This window comes from Anguilla rostrata, chromosome 1 (genome assembly GCF_018555375.3).
Source record: "Anguilla rostrata isolate EN2019 chromosome 1, ASM1855537v3, whole genome shotgun sequence".
In the NCBI taxonomy this organism is placed as follows: Eukaryota; Metazoa; Chordata; class Actinopteri; order Anguilliformes; family Anguillidae; genus Anguilla; species Anguilla rostrata.
Genome location: NC_057933.1, coordinates 26,306,853 through 26,321,333, shown reverse-complemented (window position 1 = coordinate 26,321,333; position 14,481 = coordinate 26,306,853). Strand labels below are relative to the sequence as shown.

Here is a 14,481-nt window from a genome sequence, read left to right as displayed (position 1 = left end):
GTGTACCGCAGCATCAGTCAGTCTTCTGTTAGTCAGTTTTGCTCGTCCTCCCTTAAGGATTCAGGCAGGCAGCAGTGAGGAATTGTTTGTCCTTGACAGCCACATCAATCACCTGGCCGACATGGGCGGTGACCTTGAAAAATTGCCCCCCGAGCCAAATCAATATTTAATAACTCTTTCTAAAATAAAAGGCGGAGAGGAATCACTGCTCATTGGCCTAAAAAAGAAAGATTAAAATATGGGAATTCAATATTTGCTTTGTTACCCCTTTCCCGAATATTAATTGCATTTTTATTGGCCGGGCTGAACGGCTCTCGATTATGTGACAATACAAAAGATGGACAGTAAGAAGACATAACAGCCACCACGGTGACAGGGGAGTAAATGCAAAGTGTTTTTCACTGGCAACCCCCTGGCCCCCACCTCTACCCTTCAACCATCCAATCAGTTTGCTTACAACTGGGTGAGTGACAGGATGTTACAGGTCTTGCCCTTACGCAGTGTTTGCATTGCCTCCACTGTCAAGAGAACACATTGTCACACCCTGTCACACACTGTTTCACACCATAGCAAGCAGGATGAACCTTAACCTTTCCAATCACCCTTACACAATTGCGGCCTACTTCCTCATTTTCGATTACAGACCGTTTCAACTTGGGCTCAGCAGTGGTCTTTGATTGCAAGGTTTCATGACTGGGCAACCCGAGATGCATTCATTTGTTCCTGTCTCAAAAGCCACCGATGACTTGGGCAGAGGTTCCTAAAACAGAGTCCAAAAAGTCCCAGGGATTCCTCAATAAATTGAGAAAAATATTTTCCCCTTTCATTGGTAACATTGTGATCACTGTGTGATTTAAATACTTTTTTTGCACTAAACGGCTACATGTCTTGTATATATCCATGATATATTGACATTATGCCTGTCGTGGGTGCTTGAGCCCCTCAACTCAGGGACTATTTTTTACGTGGTTCAAGATCATCGTGCTGCCACGCATTTTTGGCATGCAGACAGTCTGCACCCTCCATGCCAAGCATGTGTATCCATGACGACAGAATGCCAGCACCACTGCCCATGGAGCACTTGTGATTGCAGACCACAGGAGCTGTAACCTCACAAGCAACATAAGCAATAGGTCTGTGCATTTTTACAGCGCTTCTCTGCGTGTCTTTCAGGACAATGCATACATAATGAAAAGGAGAGAGGGTGTATAAGTAGACATGTTAAAGGATGATTGTCAGACCAGAAAAGCCAAGCTGACACTCTCTCTACAGGAATGATGAGTGGTCATTTTGTATGTCTCAAATTTGGGTCGTACAGGTTTATTTTTTGTACATAAGACTGCTCAGTTATGCAATTGAAATCTTTTAACATTTTAGGCTATGCCTTTGATTATTCACTTTTGAATGAAATCATAATGTTTTTTTTATTTATATGATTTATATTTTATCCTCAATTTTTCCCAGTCCGAACTCAACCAAGCTTGTTGATCTCCCTGCAAACCCTTCAGGAGGAGAGGACAGACACATGAATCCTCCGATTCACTTGATGCCTATTCTTGTTTCTTTTTCTACATGGCAGACACACCACCAATTACATGCTGCCCATGTCATCGGAGGATAACGAGGTCATAATATTCTCAGTTTGTGTCCGCAGGCACCTGGGCTGGCCAGGAGTGGCCGCTAGAGAGCAATGAGCTCAACAGCACTAGCCGGCTTACCCCCTATCATTCCATGGCGGGGCTGGGTGAATTGTTGCCTCGCCAATGCTGGCCATAGCCAACAATGGCACAATCTGCTTTCGGAACGAGCATCTACAGTGGGAGCTGTATGCCCCATCATCATCATAACGTTTCATGTACTGTCCAGTGCCCTGTTTGAATATCTTTTTATATACAGGATATAGTAGAGGTGGGAGAGGGGACTTGTTGGGAATTGAAATGAAATGTTGCCTTACAGATCCGATGATGAAACGCAGATGAAACACAAAATAAACAACCTTTTGAAAACCCCTGTCAAAGAAACAAAGAAAAAAACAAAGAAAACAAAGAAAGTTTACTGAAAAAAAATGAAGCTACTGCAAAGAAAGAAACAGAAGCCGTGTGCCGAGGACCCAGCTTAGAAAAATTAATTAGCGTTTCAGCTATGAATCACTTATAAATTTATGATGTGATATGTGACAGTCCAGTACATATTAAAAAACACAAGGAAGCAGATTGAATAATAGGAACCGAGTGTTGGAGAGCAGGGTTTGAAACCAGACGCTTATGCATGGATCAGTTGGCCCGGTAAAGGCGCTTAAGGGGAGGAGCTCTTACAGACAGGATTTTGTTTGTCTCTATGTCTTTGGAGATGAGTAATTACTGTCCGTTCAGGTACAGTGATGACCTTCTCCTGACCGGCATCCAACCATTCCTGAACGTCCACGGTTCATTATAAAACAACCTTTCCTTCTGTCTCTGGAGTACCCTCTGTAATTAGGTTTCGCTGCAATTACACGGAAAGTTCCCCTGAAATCGAGGGAGGGGAGAGACATTATCATTTTGTGACATAGATTAAAAAAGACCTCCCTATTGAGGTCTAAGAGATTTAAGTGACTCATGGTAATGAACTGGAGATGACAGAACGCCAACCTTAAACAATAACGGCACCCTTTTGTGTGTATCGTTTTCATTATCGACCAAATGAATACAAATACCGATGTCATGGGGTGGCACCAGTGTTGTGTTCCTTTCACTAACATTATTTTTTATTGCATTCATTCATGTATCAATAACGTATTAATAATTAATTCATAACAATAAGAATGAATCATTCAATTATTATTCATTTCCAAACTGCACTTTTTCTTGTGCAGTTGGCCACTTTCCATTAAATCTGTGGTTCACACCACATCTTCTCAGCCAGTAAAAAATAAAGCCTTTTCTCCCCAATACACCAAACACAGATTTGCTGCTGGAGCAGAAATTGATTAATTCCTTTGATTCATGTAAAGATTAGTCCTAGGTTCTGACCTCCCCTCAAGACATAGCCTATGGCAGCCCCCAGACTGTCTGCAGTGGAGCAAAAAAAAAGTAGACTATGCAATATTCTGCATAGGGGGCACTGTCACTAATTTATGGGGATCACTAATAGAATCATCGGCATTACATGTCATCTGGAGCTAGTGATGGAAGACTGAGGCCCCATGAATCTCATAAAGGGTGGAGTTACAACATGGTGCCAATCACCCACCAGTCTGAACCTATCATGTGACTTACCATGCCTGTTTGTCCTGTTGACTTTGACCCTACAATACATACTCAGTGAACCTCACCATAAAATTATTGCTTCCTTTATAACACACTTTGTACTGTATCTCACAGTAAAATAAAAAAAAATAAAAACACAATGTTAAAGTGCTTTTCATGTATTGCAACATATGCTTACACATGCACATTAAATTCCTCTTAGAGCATTTCCATTCTAATTGTAAATACAGTTACTGCCAACATTACAGTAACCATTTTACCTGTAAAAAACGCTAGCAAAAGCAAGCATTTAATGTCTCTCCCTACATGTTATTTCTCAGTGTAGTGAAGTTACTCCACTCCTCAAGTCTTATGTGAGCAGGTAGCAGTCTGTAGAATAGAAATGGTTTTGAGAGGAAGAGTGGTAGCATGTCTTTGAGATTGTATCATCTGAGGGAAAAACAGGGAAGAGATTTGTATCTTACCGTGCTCAGAAAGGAACACGGTAAATTATTCAGCTGAGTATTTTAATGCCCGCAGATGTATTTTTTGCAATGTTTTTTTGTTGCAAATGACATCAAAATGAAATATTTACCTCCATTGAGTGACACTGACGCTAATGTTGTTATGCCTTCACTTTAAATGTATTTAGGTGTTTATTTATTTATAGAGATAAAAGGGTGTTCCACTATTTTAGATTGTGAAAGTACACCAAGTTTCAGACTTACTCAATATCCTGACCTTTAAGTGTATGTGTCACGTAACAGTAGTTTACTTGCTTGCAATATTGCCTGTGCTGCAGAACTTGAAGTTGCTAAAGTGAACCTGACGCATTGCTTCCTTCCATATGGACAGTTTGGTTCCATATCCGCTGCCACGTCGCTATTCGTGTATTCAATCGAAGATCAAATATTAAGATCAAAAGCCGCCTCCAGCTACACAATGTTCTAATGTCACCTTTTTTAAAAAACTACACGAGGAAAATATTTGTCTTTCCAACGCTGCTTTTGCATGATAAAAAAACACATTTACTTGTCTCGCTTACTCTATCAACTAGGATAAGTATACTTGGCATTATACTTTATATTCTGTTGCGGATGGTTTTACCATCACCATAAATTATTGGTCATATTTTTGGAATGCATACACAGGTGTATTCATACCTTTTCATCCTTCAGCAATGTCTCCTCGCTGTAAAGTAGGCCTACATGCTGTGCTTTCCTTCAGTAAAAACATTCCAACATTATACCTGCAGTGTTTGCTTCAGCTCGGAAGAGTGCAAGGATGATGGAAATTTCTGCTGAATTATTTTCATCCATTCTATCCCATAACAAAAGCACCATTAGTTCTGTCTGGATTTGATGTTACCGTGAGTCAGTTTTGCCGCCAATCAGCGATGCTGTGCATGGCGATATAGAAATGCTATTACCACGCTTTGGGTGGCTGTTAATTGGTTAGCACACGGCTGAGGGCGGGGAAATGGCCGGGCACCGAGAGCACGGATATAGCTATGACACGTGCGTCTGGACAATAAAGAGATGATATAGATATCGGCGATGAGCGATGCGTCAGGATCACGGCCTCTCTGGGAGCACTCGCAGCGGAGATGGGGCTTTTTACGGGGTCAATGCCAAGTGCCAGACGCCCATTATTCCCCAGCCCAAGACGAAAGGAGGGGCGAGCAGACAGCGCAGATTTACGCGTGCTTCGCCCCGTCTGAGACCAGTGCTTTCAATGAACCCTGGCCCTTTTCACCGCAAAGTGATTCCGCTAGAGGCTTTTGTCTCCGCGTGCTCGCAGTACTTGTTGAAATCTTAGTGAAGATAATATTGGAACTAACGGCCCACATCTTCTGAATATCTGTGTACAACTATGTATGTGTGTGTGTGAGTGTGTGTGTGTGTTTGTCATCTATCTATCGATCTATCCATCTAAAGGTGGATACTGGGCACCGAGAATGACTAGTTACAGGGTCAAGTGGAGGACTGAACAGATATTAACAGATATGAATTAATGAAAAAGGATTGTAAAATCTATGGTCTGTGAAAATCTCTAAAACAGGAATATACTGTCTGTGTATAGTAATAATTAACTATCTTAATATTAATTGAGATATTAATTATCTCAGTATTGCTTGTTTGTGTACTAGATAATGAGAAAAGAAGAGAAATTAAATCTGAGCCACTGAAGCAACAGTGAAAGGAAAGGGGTCACTGTTCTCTCGGTCTACAATTCCGTTAGGCACCCAAACAATCTATTACTGGGGTGAAATTGGCAATTTTGCCTGCGCTTCTCCTCTGGAGAAACGGGGGAGCTGTCAGTCGTGCCGAACACAGAAGCGCTCTCCCTTCTCTGAGATCACAAAGACACAAAGCCGAGATGCCCGTCCCCAGGTAAAAAAGCCTCAGCATCGCTGCCCTGCAGTGAAAGATATGAGCACTGAAGAACGCTGCACAAAGCCACCTTTCCCAGAGTACAGTCCTGCAATTTCGGAACTATAAAAAGTTGGTGCATGGTGAATGGAATTGGAAACCTGTTAGGAAGTCTTAACTCTGAAAATTATGCACACTCAACCGTGAATAAAAGTTAAGGGAAAAATTTTTACTGAATCTAGGCCAGCCTCTCACCTCCGATGATTTGTTATTCAGGCTGATGTGGGGAGACAGGAATTGATGGTCGATGTCCTTCGACGGGAGCTAGTTGAGTCAACACTAGAACAAGGAGGGATTCTTTTAAGTCGAAGCACGATCGGATTTTGCTCCGTGTAGTTTGTTGCATTGATTTTATGTCATTAGGTTTCAGGGATTTATTGTTAGTTGTCCAGTGTCATAAGGCTAACAGGCTCAGACAAGTAGAAAGCTCTTGAGATCCACAGCCTTTTACAAATAACTCACTTTGTCCCAAGTACCTCAGGTCTTTGGCCTCGTGACATCCCTGCCAACTTAATGGGCTTATGTAAATCTTCCCTCTGCATCAGCTCAAGTGTGATGAAGGCTGTGGGCCCAAAAAAAGACTCCCATGCATCACCCAGTAGGCACTGAAATTTGGTGGGGATTGATGTGCTTCCCCTACTTCAGTGCAAAATGCTTTCAGATCCTGAGTTGAAAGGCACTATACTGTATATATGCAGTCAGTGTCATTATTAATAAATAGTCCAGGGATAACATGATATATACAATAACTTTTTAATGACACTACAGTTTAGATTTGTTACATATAGCGGACTGCTGATTATTCTTCTTCATCTCTTCTGGTGAAATATTAACCATTGATGCATTGGGAGTACACTGAATAGTCAGTTACATAGACAGCAAACAGGAAGAGCGGCCGGTAATGCTGTCAGTGGGGTGCACAGGAAGTGCAGTTGGAGGTGATGATTGCATGAAATACAGGAAGTGCAGTCAGAGATAGGTGAGCATGTGTGTATTTGTGCATCTGTGTGTGAGAGAGACCAGAAGTATCAAGGTGGAGAATACCTAGACTAAATTCAGAGGTTGGAGCTGGACCATATCCCAGTAAACAACTAACAAATCTCGTAACTGGGTGGAGTGGTTACATTTACAATGTCAGGAGTGAGTTCAGTACAGTAGTTTCACTGTCATAGGCACAAGCCTGTATATGAGCAATATCAGCCTTCATCTTTGGCTACAAATAAAACTGTCACAGTTCTTTCTTCACGAATACAGTTTGGTGAGACCAACAGTCACTATAATTAACTTTCCAAACTGTTCTGGTGAAGAATGAACAAATTCTTCCATTCATTTGTGAGTCAAAGTTAAAGACAAAGGATGAATCCAGCCATTTGCTCTAGGTCTCTGATGAAGCCATTTGACACATTACGGTGTTGCCTTTGAATATCTGCGTGTTTTCCAGGGATCTATAAACTCCACTGCCCACGGTCTATATGTCAATGCTGTAGCGCTTTCCATTACAGGCAACGGTAATGGAAAGAGCTACAAGCATTGACATATGGACGTCTTCAGACAGCCCTTTCATCTTCAGTCTTAGAAGTGTTCGCTGTAGTCCAGCATTAAAGCAGATGCTTAGACCTGAAATATTATTCTGCTTTTTAAAAACTTTTGGCAGGGTGATATATGTGTTCTACTTGGCTCAGTGTTTATTTGAATCCAGGTCTTTGTCTTAGCTGAAGACATAATGTGATTTTTTTGTAAGCTGATGCAAAAACTGGAGTAGGAAAGTCCTATGTTTTGGATGCTGAGAAAGTATATCCTGGGTAATTTTCAAAAGCAACAGGTTTTTGTTTTACATGTTAGAAAATTAGAAACTGCAAGTTAGCCCAAGACGTGCGATTTGATCTCACAAACCTGTGATCTTGTGAGTTTATATAAGATCTGGAGATGGAAATGGTTTTGTCTACTTTTGCTAATTATCAGTTATACCTGAACAGTGACCTGTAATTATAGTCTGTGCTTGAACTATTGTCTTACAAACGTTAAGCATTTGAGTTTACCTTCATCTGTGTCTAATTAGGCATTGATAGCCACCAGACAAATAGAGGTGTATGCGACAAGTTAATGAGTTGCCCAAACCAATGTTAATGCTAATGCCTATTTTTGAGTAAGATTATATACTAGGAGGACCAAAATGCCCTTTTCCAGTATTGCATGTCATTTAAATGGATACTTAACGGATACTTAGTTACCGTTATAATTGAATATAACTTGCCATGTCTTTTTTAAAGTAAGTAGAGAGAAGATGAGCCTATTATTTGGTGCAAATAAGCATGAATCCCGTGTTACTGACTGTAGACTAAGACGATAATTCCATGTTCACTGACCCTTGGGCCGGCTCCAGAAATGGATGTTTCTAGTGCAGAAACACAGTATGACCACTTTAAATTAGGTTTCACAGTCTTCTTGGTTCAGGAGACATCTAATAATGATTTAGACAGCTAGATACCAGACAGTTATGCATATACATTGATATCTATTACGAATGAAACATTTTTTCGTATGGTTTTAATGTAGCAGCTGCAGCTTTAAATTTGCACCTGAGGTGAATTGCAAGCCTAAAGTATGAAATAATGGAAATATTTGACATGGATTATCTATCTATTGTCTGTTATTCACTGACAAAAAAGGTTTTAAATCTCTCTAAATGGCATTCTAGGGAAATACAAGATCCCCCCATTTCTGCGCAATATAATTTGTAATAATGTTAATTACAGGCAATGTAATGTAATTGAAGGCAGCAGAAGTGATGACTGATTTTTTTAAATGCTGCCATTCTTTTTTGCACCAGTCTTGCTCCACCCCCACACGTGTGTATATTCTGCCTAACTGGGTCCGTAATCTCCTCCGTTTGCATCCATTTCAGGTCAAAGTCATGCTGCGGGTTTGCCCGGCTCAGCCCGGAGACGCCTCCGGGTCCAGCTCCTTCCTGAAGGTGGACCCGCGCAAGAAGCAGATCACCATAATGGACCCGACCGCCAACGGCCCGCAGAACTCCCAGCAGAAACGGGGCGGAGCCAGTCAGGTCCCGCCCAAGATGTTCGCCTTCGACGCCGCCTTCCCCCACGACGCCTCCCAGGTAAAGGAGGGCCACCTTGAGTGCAGACTCAGCCAGAGTGGGGTCTGTTTGAGTGGAGTCCGTTTGTCCTGCAATCTCATCCTTTCCTAAGATGTGGAGCCGTCTGTTACCTCTCTCTTACCTCTTCTGCTCTTTTCACAGTATAATTTCCCCTGTAAATCATCATTCATCCCTCATTCTCTATCTCTGATTACCTTGGTATATTCTGGTATATTCTCCCAGCCTGGTATTTTTCAATATATATTTTTACCTGGGTGTATTCATCCGACATTTCTCCTCACCCAAGATTAAATATTACTGTGTTCCCAAGTCAATAAGGCACTCTCTGGTAACAACAGCATTATTACAGTGATCTGACATCATCCATGTCATATCCAGGCCTGGGTGATCCTGTTGTGACCTCTCCCCCTCCCTCCCTCTCTTTCCTCTCTGCCCCCATGCCAGGCGGAAGTGTGCGCGGGCACCGTTGCCGAGGTCATCCAGTCCGTGGTCAACGGAGCCGACGGCTGCGTTTTCTGCTTCGGGCATTCGAAACTGGGTGAGTGCCTCCTCTCTCTCCTGGCATCGCTCTAGTCCTCTCAGGACAGGTGGAAGTGGCTGGGCTAGTCCTTTTATGACTCTGCTGTGAGTTCATTTGGATAAGTGGCCTCGGCAGATTGTTTTATGGGGAGGGATAGTGCATCAGGAAGAGAAGAGCACATCTATGACTATAGCAGGTTTCCTCAGGGAATTTCCGTGGTATTTCAACTTTTCTACCTTGAAATATATACTTTTACATATACATTTTTTATATTTAAAAGGCAACTTTTGAAATGGCTTTTGTCTTCTCATTGTATCAGGACCTAGAAACTGCACTAGAATGTTTCAGATTTTTCCCTGTGAGCCATAGCCATAATTTGAAATATTATCATCCAGCTTCATGGACAAATAACAAATTGAGTTTAGCCTGGAGCTAGGCTTAATAGGTGTCTGCGAAACTAACTTTATAGTTAGATATACTGCAAACATGGCAGTATCCTATTGTGGAAAGAAAAATGACCAGCCCTAATCAATTTTTGAGTCAATCACTCTGGCAATAATTCATAAACACAATTAAGATTGCAACTTATAAATATTTAAAAGCCAGTGTCTTATTGGCCTTTAATGGACTACAGCTACAGTCTGTTCCATAACTTTCACTCGGACGGCAGCCTCGTATCATCAAAGGCCTAGCCAGCAGCCATTTCTCTGGATGGCATTTCCTCGTTAATTAAACCTAGGAGAAGAATAAAGAACCCAGATGGTTCGCTGCCAGTCATTTTGGTTGCAATTACCTTTGTGTGTTTTTTTTATTCAGGGATCATCTGTTAAGAAAGTCAAACAAATTAGGATATCGGTGCTTAAAGCTAGATGCAATCAGCTTTGAACTTTTGCTGACAGATGCCACACGGCACCATTTTTGTTTGAACCTTAAATAAATAAGCTGTGCTCCCCCAGTGCTTAACAGCGAAGACAAGTGGTTTGAGTGGCTGGATGGGCTTTTATCATTTATTCAGCTTTTGCTTCACGGTAAATAGATAAAAAGCCGCCTGATGAATTATAGATCGCAGGACATTGTTAATCACATGGCTTTCTGCCCTCCTTGATATACCAAGGCTTGGGGAAAACAGAAACAAGCAAAACAAAAGAAAGAAAAAAAAAAACTCAAACAAAACATGCAAAGTGGATGAGCAATAACTTTGGTCCCAAGACCAATGGATCCATGAAACCAGCCCCATTGGTTCCTGAAAAAAATCAATAAACAGTAAGGAGCCGTAATGGACTGTCTGAGCACGACGTAAATGAAGAAGTGAGGGGGGCGGGGGGGGTAATTGAGTCTCTACCACATTACGTCATCCTCAATACGGCTTGATTGAATTACTTGCTTTTGGACATGCCACACATTACAGGACATCAATCTTTAAACAAATAAGTCAAAAGAGGGCCCTGTGTGTCAGCTCTACTCTGATTGGTGGATAGAATGAGTCTTGATGCGGAGGCAGGCCTACTTGGACGTTAAGTTGCCTTGGGCATTTTATATAGGATATGGCATAGGCATATAGTTTAACTGTAATATCAACACCAATTTTTTTGTGGTTTTACTGTGTTGCCTTATCCAGGACATGACATCAAGGCCTGTGGTTTTATGGTTGACAGGGCATTGTGTCTTGTGGATTTACATGACAGATTTTTTATGTTCCACACTGTATACATGTATATAAACCACAGAGACATATGGGAGATGTCAAAAATCTATAAAGAGGTTAGCAGATAAATCAGAAGGAGTTTTAGAAATTACAATAAAGGAAATTGAAGGCACGGATGTAAAAGGTAATGCTACGTGCCATATACGGATGTTGTTTGTGAGTTTTGCATAATTTATTTGTTGAATACCATAATCAAGAGCAATTTACACAACATAACTTTTGCATATCATCCTGCTCAAAAACCTTACTCAAGAGTACAAAGGCTGTACTACCATCAAGAATTTAAACCTGGCAAAAACCCTTTCGATCACTAACCTAGTTCAGTTCCAGGCACAACAGTACATTTTTAATCATGTAGTTAAAGATTGAATCGACAACCGTTTTAACTTTGACATAAATGTAAGAGGTCATTTTTATGATCACTGAACTCATTTTAAACAATTTTACAGAAATTCTACTAATGCATTCAAGGTCCTTTGATAATTAAGAAAGAAAAAAGTTTTCACAAGCATCAAAGAACATGACTAGGTCCAGGTCAGCAGCTGCACACAGTCAGTGTACTTCCCACCAGAGACAGTATAGTAAACATTAGCTATGAGTGTTTCAAGTATGCATCTACATTGTTTACACATTAATATACTATTTATTCATATATAGTTTTATAAATAGTATATAGAAAATGTTTGACCAATAAGCTTCATTTGTAAAAATCTGCCCTCAGTGAAAAAGTAGCTGAAGAACCCTGGTGTAGGAGTCTGCCTGACCCATAAGTGACACTGCTTAGGGCCCCGCGACTGCAAGGGGGCCCCCTAATTATTCTAAAACACATATGTAATTCAGGGGATAGGTAAATTGGGGGTCCCCAAAATCAAATCCTGCTTGGGGCCCCTCAAAGGCCAGGGCCAGCACTGATGAGAATGAGGAAAGCACTGTGAGTGCAGGCTGAGGGTAAGTCACTGCAGGAAACTGGGTCAGGCCAGCTCACATGGAGTTTGCTTCATGACCTGTGTTCCTGATGCTCAGCATTCTATTCTTCATCCATCAAAAATACTGAGCAAAACATATGGGAATAGGACAGGCTGGGTGCGTATTTAAAACACAGACTGAAGGCTGGCATTTGTGCCTGCGGAATCTCCCAGAGTTAACAGCGTGCAATGCAATAAGGGGCAGTGATATCACAGCCAGCATTCGATCCCGCAGCACATGAACCGCAATCTTGCATTATCAGGCCTCCACAAGCTCTGTGAAACACTATCTTCTGAGGAATGCTGAGATTTTAGATCTTATCGAGGATAAACTATGAAAACATTTTAGCCACTGGCCACATTAAGAGAAAATAAAGAAAGAACAGCGAAGGAATAAAAGTAAGTAGATACTATATAATAGCAAGCACTATACAATTGCTTTGTAAGACAATGCTTGTGTAATTACAAAGATAGTTGAAAACTGGGTTTGGGTTTATGGTTTGCGTTAAATTTAGGATTACGGTTGGGGAGAGGGACAGAGTTATTCAGATAAATTACCCCCAAGCTCATATTTTGCAGTAGCTGCTTTGTTACAATATATATCAGTAGAAACGATTATTGCAAATAAATAATCAAATTTATAACAATATGTGTGGGGGGTGGAGGTGGGCCAAATATTTATATATATATACACAGTATGCACACTATGAAAAACACTGCATTATTCTAATTATTAATTTTTTTTTTTTACATTTTTTTATAAAGCTTTCTTCTTTGTCTGAATGAGATTTGGAGAGTAAAGGGTTCATGGGCTTGTGGGTCTACTCTGAAACAGTAAAGAAATGTTTTTGTAGTAATAGTGCTTACTAAAATGTAGCTGCATGATAAGGCTTTTGGATAAGTTTGCAGGGATCTGCTCGACCTGTACTGGTCATAATGCACTCTCACTGTTGAATATTTTCACATTTTGAAAATACTGCTAATTACCGTGGGAAGTAATGAGCAGGGAAGGCTAGAATGTGAAGTGCTGTGCAGTGATGAAAACTAAAATTAAATTAAAACAGCAGACAATCTTCTGTCTGACAAAAGATTGCTTGTAATGAATTCCTTGAGATTCATATCAAGTGTAGCCACATTTCCATTAGTACAAATTTCTTACTTAAGAATGTTGATTTTTTTTTTTAGTGAAAGGAACACTGTGCATAAAAATTTTAATTTGGTTTTAATTGTATAATTCTATTTGTAAACATAGCTCATGACACAAATGCATTAAAAGCCTTCTCCCTACCTGTGAGGTTGGCTTTGGAGGAGAGAGGGCTTCTGGCTGATAGGCTGTTCTTCTCTTTGACTGATAGGAAAGTCCTACACCATGATTGGGAAAGATGACTCCATGCAGAACCTGGGCATCATCCCCTGTGCCATCTCCTGGCTCTTCAAGCTCATCAACGAGCGCAAGGAGAAGACGGGCGCCCGCTTTTCGGTGCGCGTCTCCGCCGTGGAGGTCTGGGGCAAGGACGAGAACCTCAAGGACCTGCTGTCTGAGGTGGCCACGGGCAGCCTGCAGGACGGCCAGTCCCCTGGGGTCTACCTCTGTGAGGACCCCATCTGTGGCATGCAGGTAAGAAATTAAGGTCATGTGGGTATGTCGGAGTACACGGATCACCAAGGCACTCTGTAAATGTAGTTTTTTTTCCAGGAATGTGCCTCATTCACTGTCATCATTTTATGCCAAATCCCCTTGTGTTGTGCCATAATTATTCATGTCACACCATGTAAAATATTTCTACCTCTCGTGTTGTAACTCGTTGAACAGTCCATCACTAGAATTATGAAGTGCTAGCACATTTATAATGCTAGCAGCCGTTATCTTTCTCTGTGATTTCCATAAACTTGAAAGATTCTTGTTAAAAATTCTTTACAAGTATCAGGGGACTCGACTATGCAGGCTTAGTATGACTGAGTGGCTATGAACCCACAATCCAAAAAATCCTCCCCCCCTCCCCCCAAAAAAAAGTGCAGCAGCGATTTTCCCAATCCTTCAACTCATGTCTGGGAGGATTTGGCATAATATACCTCTTCCCTAATCTGTGTAATTTGAAATCTTTTCATTTCCTGCATTAATGCAGCTGCCATCTCATGCCTTTGGGCTATATTCCTGTTCAGTCATTAAGGGTGATCCTTCGGTTCATCTTTAATAAAGATCAAATTTATATAAACATTTTTGAGCAATTTTAAGTGAAATGCTCTTCCATTGTGAATGGATTAGTCATGTGAGACAAGCGTGTCTATCTAATCCTCTTCAAATCTGTGGTAATCTTTTCTTGGAATAATAGGATCAGCTCATCTTTGTTCACTCTGTTCCTCCCTTGAGTTTTCTTCTCCCCACTCTCCCTGCCATAATTTATGATATTGGGCATTTTCCCTTCATTTAATTAGCCAGGAAACCTTGTGGTATTTGCTCTAAATTATATTATTCATTTAATGTGTTGATTTTAGTTGATACAATTAGGTTAT

General features: G+C 41.0%; 1 protein-coding gene across 1 annotated transcript in view; it reads left to right on the top strand.

The window, feature by feature from the left end:
- The window catches only part of kif26ba (kinesin family member 26Ba), a 119,032-nt gene that overhangs the window by 87,460 nt on the left and 17,091 nt on the right, over positions 1-14,481 (top strand). Inside the window, exons 6-8 of the mRNA XM_064332164.1 lie at positions 8,565-8,777; positions 9,222-9,315; positions 13,323-13,585. Coding sequence (XP_064188234.1) covers positions 8,565-8,777; positions 9,222-9,315; positions 13,323-13,585 — 570 coding nt within the window. The remainder of the gene's footprint in view (positions 1-8,564; positions 8,778-9,221; positions 9,316-13,322; positions 13,586-14,481) is intronic.